The sequence below is a fragment of the Colletes gigas genome, unplaced genomic scaffold, assembly GCF_013123115.1.
Source record: "Colletes gigas isolate AHSC1104 unplaced genomic scaffold, ASM1312311v1 Colletes_gigas_Sc00002, whole genome shotgun sequence".
Taxonomy (NCBI): Eukaryota; Metazoa; Arthropoda; class Insecta; order Hymenoptera; family Colletidae; genus Colletes; species Colletes gigas.
In genome coordinates this window covers 645,318-668,489 of record NW_025106631.1, presented here as the reverse complement: position 1 = coordinate 668,489, position 23,172 = coordinate 645,318, and the positions used below count along the sequence as shown (strand labels likewise).

General features: G+C 30.8%; 3 protein-coding genes across 16 annotated transcripts; 1 reads left to right on the top strand and 2 right to left on the bottom strand.

Annotated features, from left to right (window-relative positions):
* The first annotated feature begins 207 nt into the window (after positions 1-207).
* Positions 208-3,331, top strand: LOC122401197 (FUN14 domain-containing protein 1). Of its 4 annotated transcripts, none has more exons than XM_043403190.1 (4): positions 208-360; positions 971-1,138; positions 1,424-1,619; positions 2,356-3,321. In XM_043403190.1, the coding sequence occupies exons 2-4, from the start codon at positions 978-980 to the stop codon at positions 2,536-2,538; spliced, it is 540 nt and encodes a 179-aa protein (XP_043259125.1). In that variant the 5' UTR covers positions 208-360; positions 971-977; the 3' UTR covers positions 2,539-3,321. The 4 variants fall into 4 exon arrangements, with proteins under 4 accessions (XP_043259125.1, XP_043259117.1, XP_043259144.1 ...); XM_043403182.1 differs by lacking the exon at positions 208-360 and adding an exon at positions 374-488 and having other exon boundaries at positions 2,356-3,331; XM_043403209.1 differs by lacking the exons at positions 208-360; positions 2,356-3,321 and adding exons at positions 374-488; positions 1,702-2,214.
* Positions 3,332-3,509: 178 nt separating this feature from the next.
* On the bottom strand, positions 3,510-6,883 carry LOC122401175 (integrator complex subunit 9). 4 transcript variants are annotated; one of them, XM_043403142.1, is made up of 11 exons: positions 6,558-6,881; positions 6,226-6,420; positions 5,745-6,149; positions 5,436-5,682; positions 5,191-5,371; positions 4,875-5,110; positions 4,488-4,699; positions 4,230-4,415; positions 3,960-4,154; positions 3,761-3,881; positions 3,510-3,672 (listed from the first exon to the last, which is right to left on the bottom strand). In XM_043403142.1, exons 1-10 carry the CDS (start codon positions 6,564-6,566, stop codon positions 3,762-3,764), a joined length of 1,986 nt encoding a protein of 661 aa, XP_043259077.1. In that variant the 5' UTR covers positions 6,567-6,881; the 3' UTR covers positions 3,510-3,672; position 3,761. The 4 variants fall into 4 exon arrangements, with proteins under 4 accessions (XP_043259077.1, XP_043259096.1, XP_043259104.1 ...); XM_043403161.1 differs by having other exon boundaries at positions 3,510-3,881; positions 4,494-4,699; positions 6,558-6,883; XM_043403169.1 differs by having other exon boundaries at positions 3,510-3,881; positions 6,226-6,406; positions 6,558-6,658.
* Positions 6,884-7,005: 122 nt separating this feature from the next.
* On the bottom strand, positions 7,006-18,801 carry LOC122401107 (sodium/hydrogen exchanger 7). Of its 8 annotated transcripts, XM_043403101.1 has the most exons (14): positions 18,544-18,801; positions 17,672-17,898; positions 17,514-17,591; positions 17,300-17,376; positions 16,823-17,032; positions 16,492-16,742; positions 16,152-16,354; positions 15,800-16,065; positions 15,664-15,715; positions 14,565-14,621; positions 13,254-13,457; positions 13,076-13,162; positions 9,833-9,855; positions 8,237-9,405 (listed from the first exon to the last, which is right to left on the bottom strand). In XM_043403101.1, exons 1-14 carry the CDS (start codon positions 18,785-18,787, stop codon positions 9,393-9,395), a joined length of 1,992 nt encoding a protein of 663 aa, XP_043259036.1. In that variant the 5' UTR covers positions 18,788-18,801; the 3' UTR covers positions 8,237-9,392. The 8 variants fall into 8 exon arrangements, with proteins under 8 accessions (XP_043259043.1, XP_043259036.1, XP_043259008.1 ...); XM_043403108.1 differs by lacking the exons at positions 8,237-9,405; positions 9,833-9,855 and adding an exon at positions 7,006-7,156; XM_043403073.1 differs by lacking the exon at positions 9,833-9,855.
* Between the last annotated feature and the right edge of the window lie 4,371 nt (positions 18,802-23,172).

Here is a 23,172-nt window from a genome sequence, read left to right as displayed (position 1 = left end):
CGGGTTATTAGTATTGCAGTTGCCAGCCACTCGAGTTTAACAGAAGTTTTGAAATTTTTGTTATGCGGTACTCGTGCAATACATTTTAAGCGAAAACGCAGCAGGCAAATAAGATTCTCTTGTTACCACGTGATTTTTATTTATACGCGTTCTGTGTTTAATGCAGTATAACAATTATATGTATATGCATAGTTACTTCTTCAAACGGTAACGCAGTTATTTCGTTATAGGAACGTCTTCACGTTCTTCAAACTACGAACGAACGATCATTGTGAAATACCGGAGAGTTTGATCTGTCACATCGGTTTATCCGAACGAAATCGTTAGTTTCATTAAATACATCAGTGATTTAACGATTAGGTGAGATTTATTCGTGTAAATATTAATAAATATGAGATATTATATAATTTCTCGACACGCCTAAGCTTAATCATGCCTAAAGTGCACAAGAAAATCTTCAAGTCAGGAGCAACTAAATTTTTCAAACGGTAGACTTTCTTTTGTTTTCCCACTGTATTTCGATTTACGTTATTGCCTGCATGTATTTTATCCGATATGAAATACATCGATTCCGAAACATCAGTTTCATGTAAGAGAACATATATTATTGCAAATTTTTGGCAATGCTATCATCGATATATTTTCGTTCTGACAAATAGTCAAAGAATGACTTCCCAACACTTTGTTATTTAAAGCCATGAAAGCAGTGCTTCTATTTTATCGTTCGCGGGGCTAGTTACAAGATAGAATAACGTATACAAATTTAGAAGTTTGAAAACTTATGGACAAATAAGGTAATTCAGAATAATGTGTATAAATATAGAAGGCATAAAAATGAAAACAAAATATATAAACTAGCAAAGAAATTTTTTCCTATGCAATTTGTAATTGTGAAATTATATAAAAAACCATTAAAATTAATTATTAAAATTATTGTAAGATTAATCAGAAAATAATAATTTGGTTTCAGTGTAAAAATGAGTCTTCCTGTATCTAAGAAAAGCAAAGATGATGCAAACAAAGAAGAATGCAACATTGATATCTCGAAAGAAGCAAAAAGTATAATAGATCAAATTCTGGGAAATGTGAGCAAAAAATCAGCTACCAAACAGATTATTATTGGCACAACATCAGGATGGTAAGTGTCATGTACACATTTATGTTACTTGAAAATTTTTTAAATATTTTTAACACGTTGACTGCCACATCGCCATTGAATGAAATAATACCAGATTTTATTTTTCACACAGATACGACCTATGAGATATATTAGTTTATTTTTCCTGTAATATATTCAGTTTATTGATTTTTCAGATCATTTGTCATCGATTTTTATTCTTCTTTCAAATTACCACTTTTCATTATTTACATTCATTCGTTGGCAATCAAAAGTTACTCAGTTTTATATGAATATTTCATACAGGGTAACCGGCTTCGTGACAATGAAAGTTGGGAAAATTGCCGCATTTGCTGTGGGTGGTGGTATTATAATGTTGCAAATAGCAGCGCATCAAGGTTACATCAAAATCAATTGGGACAAGATTCAGAAAAAAGCTGAGAAGATTTCAGACAAGGTGGAGGAAAAAGTTACTGGCGAAGGACCAAAGTTTATGGACAAGGTAATTTCGTAATGTCACAGTACTTTTCATGTGTTTGCTATTGACGTTAATAACTGTAAATAAAATATTCATATTTTTACAGGTAGGATCATGGTGTCAAAACAATTCATTTGTGGCAGCAAGTTTCATTGGTGGTTTCATTATTGGTTTAGCATCGTAAATAAATAAAAAATGCCGATGTTTGAAAATACTACAAGCATATAGTGTATATTCTATACTTTTCACATTAATATTGTACGTTAGCTATTATTTTTATATTCCCCGACACGAAAGAATCAAACATATAATTTATTGATAATATTAGTAAGATTATTTAAATGCGAGGGATCATTTTTATTTCAGTTTTTTAATATATAAGTTTTTATGCGATATAAATAGTTGTGGCTTTTATGCTATGGAGGTATTTTCTAAAATACTTCTTAAAAAGATACATGTGCATTTAAAAGATTCTATACGTTTAGTCGTTAATTTCAGATGCGTGTGTATATGTGTATATAAATCTCTGCATTGATTCATTTAAGAAACTCATAGTATACCAAAAAAATAACGAAGCATTGTAAAAAGTTAGAACTTGCAATAAACAAAGTGGTTTGAATTTATTCTTACTTTCGTTTTTTATTTTGTAAAGTGTAAATTTCTATATGAGTTCTTTGTGTAAATATTTACGCTGTATTTATAAAAATATTTTCTAATTTTACGAGTAAATTTATATTAGTAACGGAACTTACTGTTTCAGGTCGAGAGGTATGTTGATAAAAAGTTAGATAAAGCCGAACAATTGTTGAAAAATGGAGAAACTCGTACACGACGTTGGTACCAGTCTGTTACCGGCGAAAATACATTCAAAACTACAGAATTTCATTTTTTCATCGCATCCTTTGTAGCTGGCCTGGCAATTGGCATTGTTACTGGTAATTAGGTTTAAACAATGCTGCGTTCTGAATACAAGAATTAGGTATGCATCCTAAAAACAATATTAATGTCGTAAAACTTGATAATAATGAAAGCGATGAACGAAATAAAACTAACAAAATAACAGAATGTGTAATGGGATATACTAAACAGTTACCAGTACATAATATCTAACAAATGAAAGTTATGATATACTTTTGTGCCTGAAATTTTAATAACGCTTTTCCATAAATTATTTCAAATTGTTTTTCATGGAAAAAAGTATAAAATGAAGAACAAGTATATTTGAAATCTATGCTTTTCTAATTAAAAAAGCTTTTTGTACATTTTATAACATAACGTTAATACAAATATAAGTTGTCGATGATAACATCTGTTTAGTCGTAAAAATAAATGCATTGATCAAAAAATAGTATGCCCATTCAGAATGCAGCAATAATAAAAATGCAGTCATTTTAGTGATCGTATCTTTAGGGCATAGAAAGTAACACAATCTTCGTCGTATTAAGCCTACAATAAGTATTAAGAAATAATATAGAATGTAGAGTACCAGTAGTCGCCTTGTTTGAAGTTTCGCGGGGCGACAGGGGGGCAAGGGGAGTCGAACCACCCATTTATCTATCTCGCTCTCTTTCTCACAGGCAGTCCACATGTGTGTGTGTAACTGCCTCGACGAATAGCGAGCGAGAGATCAATGTGTACGTGTATCCTTTCTACTTCTCCCGCATTCCTTCCGCGGGACTTCAACTGAGACGACTACTGTACTTGTCTTTTTGTATTATCCTCCAACATTTAACGATATAAAATATGTATATATATAATACAACATATAACAAAAGATTGTGTCATAATATAATAGTGTAAAAAAAAGTTCTTTTCATAAATAATGTATTTTCAGTCTCGAAATTGTACGTACTTAAGTTATGTGTTTTCATTTGAAGTAGATATTTTTAGTGTGTTTCATCGTCAATATAACGAATGAAATGACACTTGTAATACTGCCGCCTTTATCGTGCGCACTTGAAGATATTATGTATAATGCAACATCTGTATTTGTATAGCACAAAGCTATATATAATTCCAGAAGCAAATGTTGCTCATTGTTATAAAAAAATACGTAGAATTAACATTCATTTATTGTCTGTAACGAATGAAGAAAAATTCCAATAATGTAGAAAAATAAATTATAATAAAATGGTCATTGTATTTTAATATTATTAACTTGTTACATTAAAATCTCTTGAGGCACTGCATTATGATAGTCCTCAATCGTCGTCTAATCTTTTGATCACCATTACAAAAAATATGTGTCGAATTGTCTCCTATTTGAATTAAAGTATCTTCGTCTTGCTGCGAGTACAAATGATTAATAAATATAATATATCAATTAAATATAATTTCTGTCTACCAAAGAGAAATGTTTCATACCAAGTGAATACTGGTAGAAGTTGGACTGTGCTGTAACTTGGCCCCTTGAATGCCTTCTTGATTAAGCTTTTGAAGCAACTCTTGTGGATCTAAAGTACCATATTCGTGTTTCCTTTCTCTAAGAACTTCTTCCTTGATCGGTGCAGGTGAACCAGAAGAAGTTTTACGTTTTACGCTAGATCTATCTTCGATACTCTAAAAATATGATTTAGTTAATAAGTACTCTACGAATTTACATTTATTACACTCTCGTTTCAATAATGTGTATACCTTTATTGTGTATACGTTATCCTTAACTTCTAATTCACCGGTAACGGAAGCGAGACTCAAGCCAGGTCGAATTTCATTTGGAATTATATTTCCAGCTAGTTCTGGTTCAATAAATACGCGTCCCTTTTTCCTTTTTAAAGGTAATTTGATAACTTCGCCCCGTTTAAAAGTAATTAAAGGTTTTTCCTTAAACACGCACGAAATATTAAGAACTATCGATGCAATCGATACATCGATACTAATCAATGCAAAACTTACTCCTACAGGATCTATCACAAGATCTGTCCTATGTGGTGCAGTTATTGGTGGTTGCGTATAGCATTCAGGTATAACTAAATGTTCTGGTTTTAAATCTCTAATTAATTTATTGGCTTGAGTAAAATTAAGAGACGTATCAATTGGACAATGTACCGCTTTCATAGCCAATGGCTGGAATGGCGCTAAAGCATCCAAATATGGAAAATCTGGTTCTAAAATTATAAAAACTTATAAATTTTACGATCTTTTGGTTTGCATCATTTAATTCGATCAGCGTTAAAAATTCTTTTATCTTTGAGTAAGGGTCACTTTTCGAAAAGTTTGGAAACCGCGATTATATATTATTATATTTTCGTATCCTAAAATAATATAGCGTGATAAATTTACCTGTAAAAATTATAGTATGTTGTGGATTATTACCCCACATCTGAACGAAATGAACTGCGTCGCCAAATCTAAGACTGGGATGACCACAAAACACAACGCAAGGTTGTCTGTAATCGGAACTAAAACCTTCAGCGTATGTGGATGTAAAATGTTTTAATCTAGCATTTTTAACAAGGAAAGCATGAGGAAATGGTTCCTCGGGAAGATAAACCTTATTTTGTTTATTTGTCGATAGCCTAAAATGAAATTTGAGTACTCGTAAAACTCGTTTAAGATTTAATCCCTATACTTGAAGTTTATATTTTAATAAACACACCATTCGGCTAAAATGTTCGAGTATGCTAAAGAAGTTTCAGCAACTGGTGATATAAAGAACAAAGGAACTTGTGAAAAACCTGACTTATCCAAATGGGTGCTAAGACATTCAAATAAATCATACACAACGCCGGATGGATAACATGGTATTAGAACACATCCGCCAGATCTGAGTGTCATTGCTACAAAATTCAATTTTAATATAAACGTTAAGTTTTCAATAAAGAATGTTATTTCTGTACGTACCGACGGTCATACAAAGCTCCCCAAGCATAGTGTCTGGATTAGCGGTAGGAGTTTGCGTTAAACCTGTTAATATTAACATATTGGCATGTTTCAACGTGGCTTGTTCCATTGGCCGTGGATGAGTTGTCAATGTCGAAGATCCACTAACAAATGCAACTTTCTCATGGTCACACGAAATCAACCAATTACTACTACCCAAACAATACCCAGAACTGATAGGAGTAACTGTTAATGCGCCATATATATCCTGTAAAAAACCAATAAATCTACTCTATCTACTCTAAAGCAATTGTTTTGTTGCCGACTCACCAATTTCTGATCGTATCCAACTGTTTGAATATACGACAAAGCAGTATTAACTGCTGACAATGAATATATATGTTTCCAAGATTTTGGTTTAAGAGCATCGGCTAATGGCGGAGGTAAAACATGTAACATCTCCTTCCAGTGTTTAGCTAATGTTGCTCTAGGTGTTTGTTCGATAAATTCTACCAATTCTTCCATAAAAAATCGTCCAATTTGTAATGTTGGCTCCGTAGCATAAATAATGCCTTTGAAACCAGTATCTTCCGTTATAAACGGTAGAGCCAGCATACAGGTATAATTTGATATTAAAATAGCATCAATTTCTGAAAAATCTATTATTTTTTCCAGAGGTGGAGAAAATTCAGGAGTAGAATCAACAAATACTCTGCCACAACATTCCTTTAATTCCTGAAAATTTAATGTAACACGTAAGATATTTGTTTTTTTCTTTTATATCTAAATTAAGATATGTAGATATACAAACCCCTTCTATTTGCCAATCCTGATGATTATCGCGTGGAAACCACGAAGGCAAAGAATTAAATTTAGCACTAGGTACCAAAGGCATTGGCATAAAATGTAATACAGACTGCATGTTTAAACCGCAATCTAACATCAGAGTAATTCCCTTGAAACTCAAAACCAAACATGGCTTTGTTGGTTCGCTGGATAAACAATACTATAAATATAATAATTACTATAAATACGAAATGACAATGAAAGCTAACAAATATTAATTATTTTGATGGATTTGTTTAATGATGAGAAATATTTGCGTATAAATAAATGATAAACTAATATAATAAATATAATTACCAGTTTCATATTAGATGTTGTACTTTTATTGATTCTCCATTAGGCACAGCTATAATAAAATAAACAATATTTTGATTTGACATATAAACACCGAAAACGTAACCTCCAACATTGGGGATCCGGTATCCGGTATCTGGTATCCGGTCTGCTGTTCAAAAGAATCGATATATAAGAATCGAAGAATCGATTAATGTAAAACAAAAAGAGTTTTTATTTGAAATTAGTATCTATACAATATAATTGCAAAAGATTTTAATTTGTTCGTTTATTTTATACAATTATAGTTTACTTAATTTTGGAGATTTGAATTCCGTTCTTATTTATATACTCTGAAAAATAAAAAGTTATAATTAGATAATGATTATAGATTTTATGATAGGAAAATTAATTATATTCATAATTGCTATTAATCAACAACTTGCCTGGCATACTCGGATGGTGAATTAACTATAAATGAAAAGGCACACACGAAACGGTAACAGCATGCTTTCATTTGCAGAAGACAGCAGGAAGGTATGTTGTATTTTGAATAAATGATGGGAAAGGTTTATTGGATTTTTTTGTGAAAAGTTTTACGTTTTCTATAAATCAATCACCAACTGAAAAAAACCATTCAGATTTATTAGACAATAAAAAAATATAATTAAGTAAACAAATCAAAGTAAATCTGTTTTAATTTATGGCATTCTTAAAAAGGGAACGTGACATTGAAGAAGATTTTTTTTCTGCGTACACTCTTCGCTTTCCCTTTAAAGTGTAGTTGACGTAGATTTATAGATATGCCAGTAATTGATTAAATTTAACATGATTTGAACTTCTTCTTACAAATACTTTATTAAACACTGTAAACTGTAGTACATAGTATCGCAACGTCAGTATTTGATATATGTATACATAGCAAGGTCAATTGTTACATATTGTTCAATTCACAAATATATAGAAAAGAGCATTTTAATTACTACGTGCTAAAATCCTGCTTTTTATTAATATTGGTTGCCAATTAGCATAATTTACTTTGTATAATTAAAATAATTTACTAAGTAAATACATGTAATTGTAAAAAGAATAGCATAGTATATATGTTGTAGATGTAGTTTCTTTATATGCTGCATTTTGAATATTTGTGTCTAAAACGTAAACTACATACTCGAATATTTTTATTACGCGGTCACAGCCAACATCTAAAGTAAGAATTCATGTATATTTATTAACCATTTTTATATTTGGTACACCTGTATTCGATAGTTTAAATCTTGCTGGTAATAGAACACATTTAAATATAGTTGTACATACATTATGTACATTAAATAGCAGTGTAATACAAATTATAAACACACATCTAATAATTTAATAAATTTATGAAATATTACCATTAGCGACAATATTATGTATTCTTCGCAAACAATTAGAGTACACATTGCAAACAATGTAATTTTTAATTTGTTTTTATAATCATTATAGTTATATATTTGAAACGTATTAAACTTTTTGTTTCTAATGTTGTTCGTACAAAGAATTTTATTATTCATTTAGTAGTTTTTTAAACCACATGACCTTTGGCACTAATCTTGCTTGCCATACATTGAAATTTTTCAAGTATACAGTGTCGTTTTACTTGGCTTGACTTGCATATTGATTACATACTTTTCATCTTTTAAAAATGACTATACAATTAGAAATTATAATATAAAAAGGATTTATTTGCATATCGTCGTACACTAAGTGTCCTGCACTTTGAATGCAAATAAAACTGTATATGTATACTAGCAAAATCAATTTGCTGAATAACAAATTAAGTTCTATGTCCAAATAATTGTATTACATCTGTAATTGTCCATTCTTATCAAACTATTGCAAAATACATCCAAATATAATAATTTAAAATCATATCAGAACCTTCATCATTAATGTGAATTAAAAACGCAACATTGTTAACGCAACAAAGATGCCGTAAAGTTATTAATTTATTGTCAATGTATTAATGTATGAATTTTGTATAAATATAGCGTTTTTGAGAGTGTCTAAATCCCTTAACCGTGTTTTATTATACTTTATTATGTTTGTCAATTATTATATTCGAATGAAAAATGCATACTTAGGAGACATAGGTTGATATCACATTACTGTTTCCGATTTAACAGCATTTTAAGGTAATTTTTTTTTTCTAATAATTATTACAAGCCAGGACCTCCACTGAATAGTAAATTATACAATCAACTAAAGATAAAAAATTTCATTTGTCGATAAAAATTTTTGTGTGTGTATGTAAAGAACTTTGTCAAATTCAAGTTCACCATATTTAGAGCAACCAATAAATGTAACATACATTTGAATATGGTAAACACACATACGCACACGCACGCACATACAAGCAGCTTATTTAAGAATTCAAATATATTTAAAATTTGAAAGAACGATAAATCATTTTGAAATAAATGGTGAAGTTTAGAAAATCATATTAATAATAAGATGAAAATAACGCGAGTTATAACTCATTCTGATATTAATACTTTACGACGAAGTAATATAATAATCGTGAATTTGCTCTTACAATGATTACAAAAATGATTTATGTTAACAATAAAGGCAGCCGATACTGGGAATATCTTTAAAATTCTATTTACGACAGATAACATTATATTAGGTATAATAGTCTGCACAGATGATCATAAGCTTCTCAAATAAATACATTTATCAGTTGGACATACAGTATTATATATTTAGCACGGTATGTTTATTTACCAATATAAATTAGTCTTTATAAATGTCTGCCGACCAAACCTGGCAAGGCGACGCGTGTGTGCAGTGGTAGTGGTCCCGGACTAACTTCTCCCATCACAGTTCCCAGCTGCCCCACAAAGTATTAAACACATCAAGAATCCATCTCTTATATTCTTACTTCTATTATTTGGTGGTACACCAAATGCAATTATTAGAATATCAGTTTTGTATACACAAGAATTTATAACTAAAATCATTCTTAGAAAACTACATACAACATATACAAAACTAAACAAATAATTGGAATAGAATTTGTTTTCAGAAAAGTATGTTCAGAAATAAATAGACTATTAAACAGGGAGAAGAATTGTAATTTATCTTGTCCTTCTTAACTTTGATTTATTTAAATTATTTTTGATGAAATAATTGTTTCGTTGGACATGTCATTTCAATATCTCAAAAAAAAAATACATTCCAGCTTTAACAACATTTATGAAAGACAAATCTTACTTTGTCTTCTCCGTGTTATTCAGTTGCGTTATGACAATACTTACATCCAACTTTTTGTTGTCAATGTCTTTTCTTGTCCGAAATATTGAACAATATTTTCCAAAGAAAACAAGTACCAGAAAAATATAATCAACATTTATAGAAACTATAATATGACAATAATATAGTTTGACATGAAGATTGCATATGCACGTACCTAAGTCATAATTTTCTCACTAAATATTATTTGAGGTATTGATTACAATATAGCAATGCACGCATATACATCTTGTATCATTTTAAGAAATTAAAACTTATCCGGTAATAAAGTTACATTCGTTAGAAATTAAATACACTGAATTAGGATTTGTGTAAAATAAGAAGATCATGTTATACGATATAAATGTTTATGGCATGATAAAAAGTAGAGAGAACAATGATTAATACTTAAAACGTAATTGCAACCAGATCCTCAAAAATGTATACAACTCACTATTATGTAATAAACTACGTTAGTTATATTCACTTTTATAAATGTGTTCTGTTTGAAGAGCTCCTTATATGTGTCTGTGAAGAAACCAAATAAAAGTAAGCTAAACAAACAAATAAAATAAATAATAAAAAAATAAGTACATGAAATATTTAAAAAAAAGGAACACTCACTGAAAACACTCTACTATAACTGTACAAACATAGTTGTAAAAAGTTTATTGCTAGCAGAATAAATTATTTGCCGTTTGCACGATAAAATGTTATGTGAAAAATTCAAAGCAAAACGTTAATAGCACTACCAGTATTAAAAACTTATGTATGCTAAATGTAAATTTTATGAAATTATTAAATCGTTTATTTTACTTGTTTTTGATTAATTAATAAAATATAATGACTATAACACTTAAACACAACGACGTGTACTTTAAGCTATTTACAGTGCTATGTAAGGAAAACCTCAATAATTAAGTGAGAAAAGTTAAGCGGTATAATTATACAGTGAATAGTTTTAAATAACGTAAAGAAAGCAGATGAAAAAAAATTACTTTGCCCGTGGAAATTATTTGTTACTAGTAGCATAAATAGTGTGCAAGCGGCAACTTTTAAACAGCATTCTTGATATAAAAATTAATATCTGAAAAGTAATCTGGTTTTTCATGCAATAACATTCAATATACAACAGATCCGAACTAAATCCTTCGCCAGTACAGCTATATATGGATAAATGAAAAATATGAGCAACATAAAGAAAACTAAAGAAATTACAATGGGTAATGTCTACTCCCTAAACCTTTTTAATAACTTTACAATTCTGATATTACTGAAGTATGAAAGCTTACGAAATCCACTAAATACTGAAAATTATGTTTAATGTTCGATTACAATATTTTTAAGAAATATGGCAATCTCGTTATATTTATAATGTAGATTAGAATTTTATCAGACCATCTTTCATAATTATTCTAGTTTCAAAGGAATTACAATATGTACATAATTTGGAAATCTGCTGTTTTATGTACTATACATAATTTGACTTCTGTAATTTGCATTCATGCTAATATACATTATACTGTCACGCCAACAAGCTCTGAGTGCAGAGACAACAAATAAATATTTTTTGCAACGATATTATTCTTTTTACCTTATTGCTAACATTTCAAAAAATACAATTAACGTGTTTTTTTTTTCAAATATTTTATAATCATTCAAATATATGTATGTGTTCTATAATTAATAGCAAATTTTTGAAACAAGGGAATCGAATTAACATTGTTTTTGATTTGAATAAAAGTAAGGAAATGTTAGCTAATAATGTAGAAATCTTATTTAATATTAACGTAAAAAATTGAAAATGAAAGTATTATTAAAAAAAGTTTTAATATATACGAAGTAATTATTTTTAATCGTTTTTCCTACCCGAAGGATGTATTACAAAGTTTTTAAAAATAATCTTCTCAAAATACTATTTTCAATGGCCTCTGTCCCGTTATAATGTTCGTAACGGAATAAATCCTTCCATTCCAATGATTCTTAGGTCTTCATCATCATCATCATAATCATCATCATAATCATCATCATCCCCATCATCATCATCATCATCATCATTTCTTTTTCTCTAAAAAAATCGGTAAGAGCGCGATCAAATGTAGACGGGGAAAAAATTGCTTTAAATTGGTAAAGAAAAAGTTGGACAAAAACACAAGTTCTTGATGCTTAAGTTAAATTAATAGAAATATCATTTTTAATATTTAATAGTATATCTATATATCAGCAGACATTAAACATAATTTTCAAATGAAGAAAAATTTGATGCAAAAACTAGAAATAATACGATTTTTCTTGACATTAACTAATCTAAGTTACATGGATGAGGAAGTGTCAAACTGTAGTATTACACATATTGATTTTGAAAATAAATTATAAATCGTTAATTCTTCATGTGTTTATTACAGGTAATTAATAACTAGAATAGTTGCATACATTTACTGTACTTGTAAAATAACTTTAGTAAGAAGACTATATGTAGATTCATGCCTATACAATGGCGTTTTCAACTTCAGCATATTTTACAACTAATTGATTTTTTGTTAGTGTGGAAATATTGTTAGTGTTGTTAATAACCCATAAAACTTAATTATGATAAATAGCGATACACAATATGTTTATTTATACTAACGAAATTTTATTCAACGATAATCAATATGTATACTTACTGTATATAAATACATTATACAATATATTATGTACGCTATTTAATCGTTCACATGTGTATCACCGCCTTTCTACAGTAAAGAAAAATGAGTTTCTCATGCATATTCAACACATTTTATATGAAAGAATTTAGCATAAGCAATTATTAATCGAGACAGGAAAGCATAATTTTTTTTTGCGAGAATCATGTAATCGCTATAGATGTTCGCAGAAAGCTTAAAACATTAAATAGAAATGTAAGCGTTATACCAAACACTGAAATTGTACTTTCATATAAAATGGAAAGACTATGTTGTACAAGTGTCTTTAAGAATGTTTTTATGTAAATGGTATAACAAATAGATAATCTTTCAAATAGTGTTTAAAAATATAATTACAGGAAAAGTTGGGTACAAATGATAAACTCATTTGTATCAATATACGAAATACTCTCATATATTGCTAAGCTTAGTAAAAAATTTAAATATTTCAATTTAAATTGATTACTTCTACCTTCTGTGTAAATTAAGAATTACATAAGGTTCATCTGGATTAGTGGTATCTGTGTTGTTAGGCTGATAGCACGGATTAATAGTGTAATTGAGATTAGGTTGATGAAAACTCACCGGTTGAACACTGGTCCTTCGCCGCTCCATTTCACGATCTTCGAGACAAAAATCCGAATCTGAATCTGCTTTTCTAATAGTTTCGTCCTACAACATAACGATTTCGACATAAAATGTATAATAGCTCTACTAAATTGGCGGAAATATCCTCTTTTCTTCTAAGAATTATATTTTATACCTGTGTCATTTGTTGCGTTGTAGTGAGAATTCTGGCTAAAGGACCACAACACACTGGAAGTGTTTCTAATAACGTAGGCCTGGAGTGAGTTAAAAGCGGTTTCATGTAGCGAGTATCGAAATTACCCCAGATTCTGGCAAGTAATGCTTTTTCATTAGGTTTTGCGCCACTGGCTGGTAATGATCCATCCTGCATAGAATTATACTGTGAAATGTGAAGGATATATTGATTATCCATCCTGTATGATCATGATGTTTTCTTGAAATAGAATTAAGTATACAATCGTACTTATTAAAGGTAGTTTAAAAATCATATATTTCAAAACAGATTATTAATAAAACTGTTAGAGAAATAAATTTAAATTACACGAAAATAATTTGAAAATTGCAGCATGTATTGCAGCAATTTCGTTAAATGTTCGAGTCAACCAAAATTTTTATACAAAAAATTATTTGGTGTTATTAAGTATTAACGAACATGCTTGTTTGTTCATTGTTACATTGGTGCACCCTGTTAATTCTGTTTGCATATGTTTTGTTAATGTATATAAATGTATATAAATATTTTGTATACTACTAATCATCAACATACAGAATGGATAACAAAAAGTATACAAAAGGAAATATTGAAGCACATGCTGTTAGCAAATTCAACTGATATGAAATTTAAATTTCATTTAATTCAAATAAAATCATAATTTTAACAGGAGGCTAACGATTTTAGCAATATAGTGTTGTCAAAATAACTGTGAGCATCTGTAAAATTATTAGTTTCGCAATTTAAAAAGTTTAACAAATTAAATCAAGCAACTAAACAAACAAATAAATAATACTTTTTTAAACCTTTAAAAAGAAAATAATATCTCGTATATGCTTAAAAGTAAATTTTATATTAAAAAATAAGAATTAGTTTGTGTTCGTTACGGACATTTATGTGTTTGTAATATTAATGAGTTTCAGCAGTTTGATAATATTAAAAATAAAATATATATATATTATATAGCTGATAATCTGAATAATTAATGGTTATTGCAAACGTTTTAATAAGATAACTTATATTGCATCTCAATTTTAAATTCCATTATCTTACACATTTGTTAATTACAGAAAGCAACTCGTATAATACTAGTTACAATGCTCAAAACCAATAATTTATATTCTATGTAATTATGTAAGAAAGGACGGAACATGTGCTGTAAAACTGAATCTAAATAGACAAGGTTTAATTATCTTGTAAATATATTAAATAGACGAACTGTTTGTGACCATATAAATAGCATAACTCAATTCTGGAATTAATGTGAAAACGTACCGGCGGACTTCTCTCCCTACGCATGTCCAGATCTCCAAAGCCACCTTCGCCACCAGACTATTAAAATTAGCAAGTTAAATTCCAATATAATCTACATTAATTATCAAGCGCACTTATTTAGAATTAATAAAGCATTCTTACAAATTTTTGTTACAATGTAACAGACATGCTGGATTTCTCAGAAAATTAAGTTCTAGTGCAAGCTATTATTTTAGTATCTCTTGTGCATCAGTGACCCAATATTACTTAAGTATTACTATTAGAGACGACAGTAATAAATGTAATCCTTTCACGCAGTGAACAATTACGAAAATTAAAATTCCCGTAATTCTCAATCAAGATTTATGATATTAAAAGTGCAGATCATAAGTACTTCAGACACTTGAGCGTAATGGATGGATGAAAATAGAAGTGAAAGAACTGAATCTAAGCATTCATGCGTAAATATTTTAGCATTTGAAATCCTTTAAAGAAATGAAATGTAACGATCGAAAACATTTCAAATATTAATTACAATTGTATATGTATAGAGATGCTTTCTGATATTAAGGGTTAAATTTATATATAGAATGCTCTAAAGGAAAATAATCTTATTAAAATTTTGCTTTCCCCGATTGTTTTAATTTACCTTAGAAGAATAATTGTTTTTTTTTTCTTTTACGTAGTGTAAAATAAATAAAATTACAAAAATTTATTAGTTTTTTATGTTTGTTTTTTAAATTCATTTGTATTATATATGTGTAATTTATTGTTTAAACAAATTAAAATAATTAATACTTGTATTTCATGTTAATAAGCATTGCAATTAGAAATATATACGCACTAGTAGAAAACTCTAAAAATGTACTAAAGATAGCAAAAATCACATTCTTTTAAAGTAAATGTTATCAATGTACAAGCTGAACTACATTTCAATGACTATATCCTTTTTAAAAATGGTTATTGCTAAATATTACTATTACTTCTTTAATATTAATAACTTATAACAATCAGATCTAGCACACAAATACGTTAGTGCAAACACAATCTCATATTAGTTTACTGGGATCGGTGCTCGTAAATTTAATTTAATGTTTTTAAAAAACCGTATAATACTTACACTGCGCATTCCATTATGTGACAATCCTTCTATTTCTTCATCTACTCCGACTCTGAAATATAATCAGTTCCAAATATAATTAGAGCGAATAATCATGAACGTAAAAATGATTTTAAGAGAATTTGTTTCAGCTCACGGTATATTGAACCAACTCAAAAATTGAGTTGTTCCTCCACCTTGGAAAATGACTGTTAAAATTACTATTAGACTTGTTGTCGTTAACATAGCTTGTCGAGCATCCGACACAGTATTCCTGATGGCTAAAGCAAAACTCATAGCTCCGCGTAATCCAGCAAAAAATAACATATGCTGATAATTTAACGATATCTTCGGCTTTCGAGCCAAATTCAACACAAATGATAACGGATATACATTTGCCGCACGACCTAGTAGCGCGCAGAGCTGTAATAACGAAGTTAAGGATCTTGTTTCTATGATATGTATTATCAGATATTAATTTAAAAAATAATATGGCAACTCAAGGATACAAATCCTGCAAAAATAAATCCTGGATCGAAATGGTGTTTTGGGAAAGTAAACATCGAGACACCGATGTAACTGAATATAAAGTTTTCAGCTAAGAAGTTCAAAAGTTCAAACAGTTGTTTTGTCCTTTGACGAGAATCTGGGCTTAAATTATTATATGTGTAATGCGCTTGACATATGCCACAAAATAATACAGCGACCACACCTGTGCATGAATTATTATTTAAAATAAAAGTTGAGTTACTAGAAAAGACATTTGTACAATACTTGAAACATATTATGCACATCGAAGACACTCTGTGTAATGATTTTAAGTAATGCAGCATCTCAATATGTTTTTACCTGTAAGATCAGATGCTTCTGCAATTAAGAAAGTGCTGTAAGACATTAAAACAAATAATGCTGACTCCAATAGAGGAAAATCTCTGACTCTAGTAAATTTCGTTAATAAAGCAGTGATACATCCCATTGTAGCACCGATAAATAAAGAAAGACTGAATATTCCAACAAAATCACCGAATGCTTGGAAAAATGCTACGGTTTCGAATCCACCCGAACCTGACTGATAACGTTCTGCATAATTTTGTATAGAACTGTAATAGGATATTCACAAATATATTTAAATTTAAATCAGGTTCCCTTCGAGAAGTTTCGAATATTTTTATATACATACCCGCTAAGTACGATCGCAACCGCATCATTCAATACGCTTTCCCCAAATACCAATGCATACAAATTTACATCTACGTGTAAATCATTAAAAATCGAAATTATTGTCAGTGGATCTGTAGGAGATATCAATGCACCGAAATATAAAGCATCCAGAAACGTGAACGAACTGGCAAGATGCGGTATTAATTGTAAGAAGGCATACATCAAAGCTCTGAAAAAAAGAGCAATAATAGATATACAAGCGAAATATACGATTAAAAGAAGTATTCCATTGTATTATGAACAGAATTTTTCATTTTATCAACCGGCTATGAGAAAAATAACAGATAAGCTTAATCTAAATGACCCGTGGATGCATATGCATCGCAAGAAATACTAAATATAAAAGCTTTAAAAGATGCAAATAAACTTATTATTAAATCCAGAAAATATATATTTCCTTATTAATCAGATATATTTATGTATAAAACATACATACCCTATAACAAATGCTGATATTGTTGTTCCAATCAAAGCATACATAAGAATAGCTCCCAAATTCCTAAAGAAATATTTCTGAAATGATAAATTACACATTCAATCAAATTATGCATTTCTCTTAATACAAGGCAACGTATTAGCTATATTGACTTCAATTGACTTCAGTTATAAAGAACTGTTTATTGTTACAAAAATCTTATTTTTTTACTTACACGTTTTAAGCTATAACCAGCATGAAAAATAATTGGTGGTAAAATGATATTGAAAAATATTTCAGGATCAAATGTAGCCTGTAACAATTCAATTATTTGTTCAACTCTTAGCTTTTACTAACATATTTTGTAAACTACTTTATCAAAGCATATATTACCTTTAGATCAATTTCATTGTCCTGTTTATAAATCTCTCCCCTGAACGAATAAGCAAATGTTTTGTTCTTAATATCACCACCTCCTTTATCTTCTGGGAAACGTAACCATAATGTATCTGGTGGAACTGATTGGTTGTATTTGCTACTGTTGTCTGGGACAACAGGCATATGGAGGATGGTACTACTTGTCGTAAAGCCATAACGAATTATTGCTCCTATAATTAATCCTGAAACATGCCCACGTACATCCATCTATTCATTACCAATTTCAGAAAATGTTTAAGTATTGTTAGAAAGATCAACTTTATATTTTTATTTATATAAGTATTCTTAACAATTTGCATAACTGGAATTTTCATTATATAATTTTCTTACAGTTTACATAAGAATGCCACCCATAAAAGTACTTGCAATTAAAATAAAAATTTTTAATAACTGATCATTATTACCATTTATTTGAAAAGAAATGTTAACAATGGAAATAAAATATTGATACATATTCGAAATGTAAATTTCATAATTCTTTCTGAAGAACAAAGAAGTATTTGTTTAAGACGACTGAAATAAAAATTGTTAAAACGAGATTCTCTATTTAAATTAACTGAAATCATATATATATACATATATATTTGTACATTATACATAGACCGGTCGCTGTAAATAAATATTTTCATTTTTGAAAGGCATTGAAAGTTCATAGGATGCTTTTGTTCTTTAAAGTAAATGTATTAAATAGATACGTATCTATATGCAATAACTAAATGACAAAAGGCTTGTCCATCGCTATAATTAAGAACTGAAAATAAATCTTGCATAATATATTACAATTAGTTATTATCATACGTAAACAATGGATATAGCAGACGACTTACCGTAAATGACAGCTAGACCAGTTTCATGGAGGAACCTAAGTCGACGGTGCTTAAATGTCCATATTGTTAAAACAGTCAATATTAATAAAAATGTATACAATAGAAGATTCAAACTATCAAGTCTATGTAACAACTGTGCTTTTGCGTCCAATTCAATATCTGTCGCGGCCCCGTTACATGATTTTAACAAAAAAATACACAAAATTGCGAGGAGAAAAATTCGTGCACCACCTCTCACTGCCATCTTTGCTTTATAACCATTTTCTAATTAAACTGTCAGTTTGACCACAGACAAGGTACAAGATAGACAGAACGTTCAATGGAAGCCAGTGTTACCAGACCGGCCACTAGGGGCGCTGGGAACTCTTCATTTCACTTTCTCACACTATGCCAGATTATGTATACGTGAGTTTGTAGAGTTTCGTAGAGTCGACAAAGATAAGCTATCACTCGCCTTCTTTCTCGATTCTCCGAACTATCTGAAGCACTTGAAACTTGAAACCGTCCTGTCGCGAGGGAGTCGAAAGAGAAGACAAATGTAAGCCTTTCCTTCTCGAATATCTGTTTCTAACCTTTTTACGCGACACCTTAGGGATCTATCGCTAATATCGTCCTTGAATCTTGCCAGGGATGTCTACTTGGTTCTCTAATAACGAAAATATGTGTGTTATTGTTGAAAAGTTGATAATTCAACGATTAAAGCAGACAGTAACACAGCCGTAAATGTTCCGACTTCCGATGTTCATTAATAACGTCGTAATTACGGGCGAAATGGTTATAAAAACTATCCTTGAATGTTGCCAAGGGTCTATACTATATTCTTCAATTCTAAATGTTCACATTTTAATCCCAGGAAAGAGTAATTAGTAAATAATCAAGGTACTGCGTAACAGGAGTGGGGGAACCTCTACTCCGGGTACCTCCTCTAACATTCTATGATCCTGGCACGATTTCAGCAGTACGAATCCCTGATATTAGATGGCGACACTATTTTAGACACTTTTTAGCGCAATATTTAAACACCTATCGCTTCCGATAATCGATTATAACGAATTAATTGCATTAAATAATGTATAGAGAAACCTAACCCAGATCTTAAGTAGATTTGAATATTTGAAGTAATTATAAGGGATTATAAAACGTTAGAATTAATAGGAAGAGTATTACATTGTCGAGTATCTGTTCGTATCTACAATTACATAATTCATAATTCAACGAATTAAATGCGAAACAGTTTTATATATTTGCTGACATAATTAATTGCATAGCGGTTGACTCACGATTATGTAATATACTTACGTGCCCATGCAGTGGGCAATATTGTAGATACGTTGCTACAATATTGCAGGTTATTAAATATATTTTGTTTCTTTAAATTTTCGAAGAATTCAAAGAATTCTAACCGTAAACTCAGGCCTAACCCAGACCTATACTTTAAGGATCTATACTATAAAGGTGAAACAAGCATTTAAGAAAGATTTTTGTGGTTCTAATTGGGACTGAAAGTATATACAATGTACTGTGGGATCATCAACTCCCACACTTACCACCAGAGGAATCGTTCTCTCGCAAGTGCTCGATCAATTTTTAGTTCCTATAAAAATACATGCATTCCTTGACCAGCTACCCAATATTTCAGTGTTTAGGATCAAGGATTCCCTCCCAATGTCCCAAAAAATCTATTATTTAAATTTTAATCGTTTCAAGCGATTTCTTTATTCGTTCACAAATACTGAACAATCATCAAAGCTTCAATATTTCTATTTATAATATCTAGGGGTGGTATTATCGAATCCTTGAACTTTTTTCACGATTTTCAGTTAGCCCTTGAGCTTTTCTAGATCTACCACTACACATATTGTTGGATTTCAGTAGAATTGACAACACTTTATTCTCTTAAGAAACTCGTACAACTTGTATTAGGTCGACTAGACTCTTTCTGACCATTCTTCGATATTGCAAGCTTTTATACTATTGCTGGAGATAGATAAAGGTAGGGATAATGGTTAAGAGGCAGTGTAATTCAGGAAGGGTGCGAGGTTCAAAATGAGTAAGGATTAGAAATCGTGATTAGGGTGTTTGGATGAGAATGATTCTGTAATGTTTGTGATGTGACTGAGTGGTGTTTGTATGATCGTTTTGGTCATCCAACAATATACTACTGTGTCGATTTTTCCAACGACTGTAAGAAGGGATGAAAAACTGCCACCAGACAAAAATAGCTCTTTTACCATTCGTTTTTATTAACTTGCAAAATTACCTTACTCATCTACTCATGCACAGATAAAATATATAAATAAAAATGTAGGTAAATGGTGAACGTGAGTCTATTAATCAAGACTGTCTAAGCACGGCATGTGCGAATTTAAGCCACGAATTCGATATCTTTGATCGTTACCGGTTCTCCCCCCGTGAAAAATAATTCGTTTCCTCCTCGGGAGAATAGACGCAACGAAGTCGTGGCGAATGACGCTCGGATTCATAATGTCGCGCAACAGATCGCTAGAACAGTGATAAACCTATCATAGAATAATGAATAAATATAACAATCGAAAACATGGCCAAATGCAATGACAAATAACCAGACGTCCTTTTTCTTGTCCCTGTCGCACGTATTCTACGCGCTCGATGGAAACTCGACGCGTACGTGCGACGTGTCACGATGAAAAACCTCTACGAAGAGATATGCACATATATATATATACATATACATATGTATATGGTATCATAACGAGCTATATAAAAGATACAACTGTAAAGTGTTAATAGTTTTACATCTTTGGACAGTCAACAAAAGCGATTACTCGCGAAAAATCGTTCCCCCAACGGTTACGGAGAGAAATTAAATAGCCTTACCGTGAACATTAACCTCTCATTTGGAGACTCGTGATCTGTTTTCTCGATAAAACACTCGATTTTCTTATCAATTTCGCCCCGATCGTCTCGCTGATGAGATTCTCGTTCGCGATTTTGTCAGTTCACCCAAATAAAAGATCAACCAACCATCCCGGTAGAAACATTTACGACGAAATTCACGAAATCCTTTCTCGCGATCGACGACAGAAATTCGTCAACGTAAAGGAACGTTGTGTGTTTCGTTGTTGGTACCGATACTTGGTAAACGCGTGTGCAGGATAAACAATTTGAAAATGGTTTGTAAAACAACAGGCTGGGCTCACGTAATTTACCGAAGTAAGCAAACAGCAACAAGAATAACACCAGCGTCGATGTGTTTGCCAAGCGTCGGTCCCGGAGCACCGTCTTAGAATAAATATTTGATTCCAGAACACCTTTTCATCGATGATAATTGCGCTTAAAATACAGGTTGAGGCATTTAAGACCGGCCACCTGAATAACTTGGCTGCTATTGGTGATAGGAAAAAATTATTTGGTATCTAGGGGCTGATCATTTGGTGTTACTAGTTTTTTTGATAGGTGGTTTGTCATCTCTGTTTTTTTAATTACACTCTGATAGAGTATTTCAAGACGAATAAAATGACCTATAGAAAGGATGATCAGCCCCACGATACCAAATAATTTTTGCCCGATGCATTATTTCCTATCACCAATAGCAACCAAGTTATTTAGGTGACTCACCCTGTATAATTACGCGTTTCTTTTGCTCGATATGTATGATTATATTTAGAAAAATTACTCGGGCAAGAAAATAATTTGATAGATCCGAGGGATTTGGTTTCCATTCGAAAACGTGTTCGATCTTGATCATTCTGGAATCAAACATCCTTTACGACAAGGAATTTTCTTCGCGTACCATTCCGTCGCTCGCGATTCACCTTCGTTAACTAACAAACAACACGAAACAGATCTAAAATAAACGTCGTCGTCTCGTGGTCGTTCGTTACGTGAATTATAGCACACATTTCGACTAGAGTAAATATCATATACGCAGATTTAAAATTATATCTCGGAGAGAAGAAATTAATATATACACGATCCAGCAGTCTTGGGCGGTTCCAAACAGATCGACTGATACAATTGTACCCTGGTACTATTTTTCAAAGTACGCTCACGATTAGAAATAATTGATACGTTTCGATCGTTTCAAGCGAATTATTATTCAGTTAATAAGTAACAAGACATAGAATTCACGCAGAAATAAAATCTCACGAGCAATCAATTTAACAATAACAATCAAGGGATTCCAAGAAGACTGATCAAATAACAGGGTACAACTTGGCTTCCTGTCGTTAATTACAAAAAATCATTAATAAGTCGAACCGCGTTTAATAGTAATTATCGTCGCGGCGTGGTTCATAACAAAATCTCGAAGCACATTTTTCTAATCGCCGTACACAACGAACGTTCTTTATGGCTTTTTCCCCTGCCCCTTCCCCTTAAAAAAGAATCTAAACGTAACATCCGTTCGTAAACATGATTTCTCGTCGTTTCAATAATTCTCAACAATTTCCTTACAACCTCTCTATCACCTTGTTAAACTAATTAACTCCTTCGGCGTTAAGACTAGAAGCCCATAAGCGCTCATAAACGCTCGCAGCACCGAAAGGGTTAAAAAAGAAGAAGAAAACAACTTATTGCTATCAACGAATCAACGTTTAGAATGCATCCCTTCGAGAGAGAGAGAGAGAGAGAACGCTCCAAAGTAATTTT

Coding starts and splice junctions, on each gene's coding strand:
- LOC122401107 (XM_043403055.1), bottom strand. CDS start 18,787: ATGGCAGTGAGAGGTGGTGCACGAATTTTTCTCCTCGCAATTTTGTGT. Junction 17,033..17,299: donor ATATCAGCATTTGTTATAGG/GTATGTATGTTT, acceptor TCTTTTTTTCAG/AGCTTTGATGTATGCCTTCT. Junction 13,163..13,253: donor CAACGCAACAAATGACACAG/GTATAAAATATA, acceptor GTTATGTTGTAG/GACGAAACTATTAGAAAAGC.
- LOC122401197 (XM_043403182.1), top strand. CDS start 433: ATGCCTAAAGTGCACAAGAAAATCTTCAAGTCAGGAGCAACTAAATTT. Junction 489..970: donor GCAACTAAATTTTTCAAACG/GTAGACTTTCTT, acceptor ATTTGGTTTCAG/TGTAAAAATGAGTCTTCCTG. Junction 1,139..1,423: donor ATTGGCACAACATCAGGATG/GTAAGTGTCATG, acceptor TATTTCATACAG/GGTAACCGGCTTCGTGACAA.
- LOC122401175 (XM_043403142.1), bottom strand. Junction 5,111..5,190: donor TCGAACATTTTAGCCGAATG/GTGTGTTTATTA, acceptor ATTTCATTTTAG/GCTATCGACAAATAAACAAA. Junction 4,155..4,229: donor ATAACGTATACACAATAAAG/GTATACACATTA, acceptor TCATATTTTTAG/AGTATCGAAGATAGATCTAG.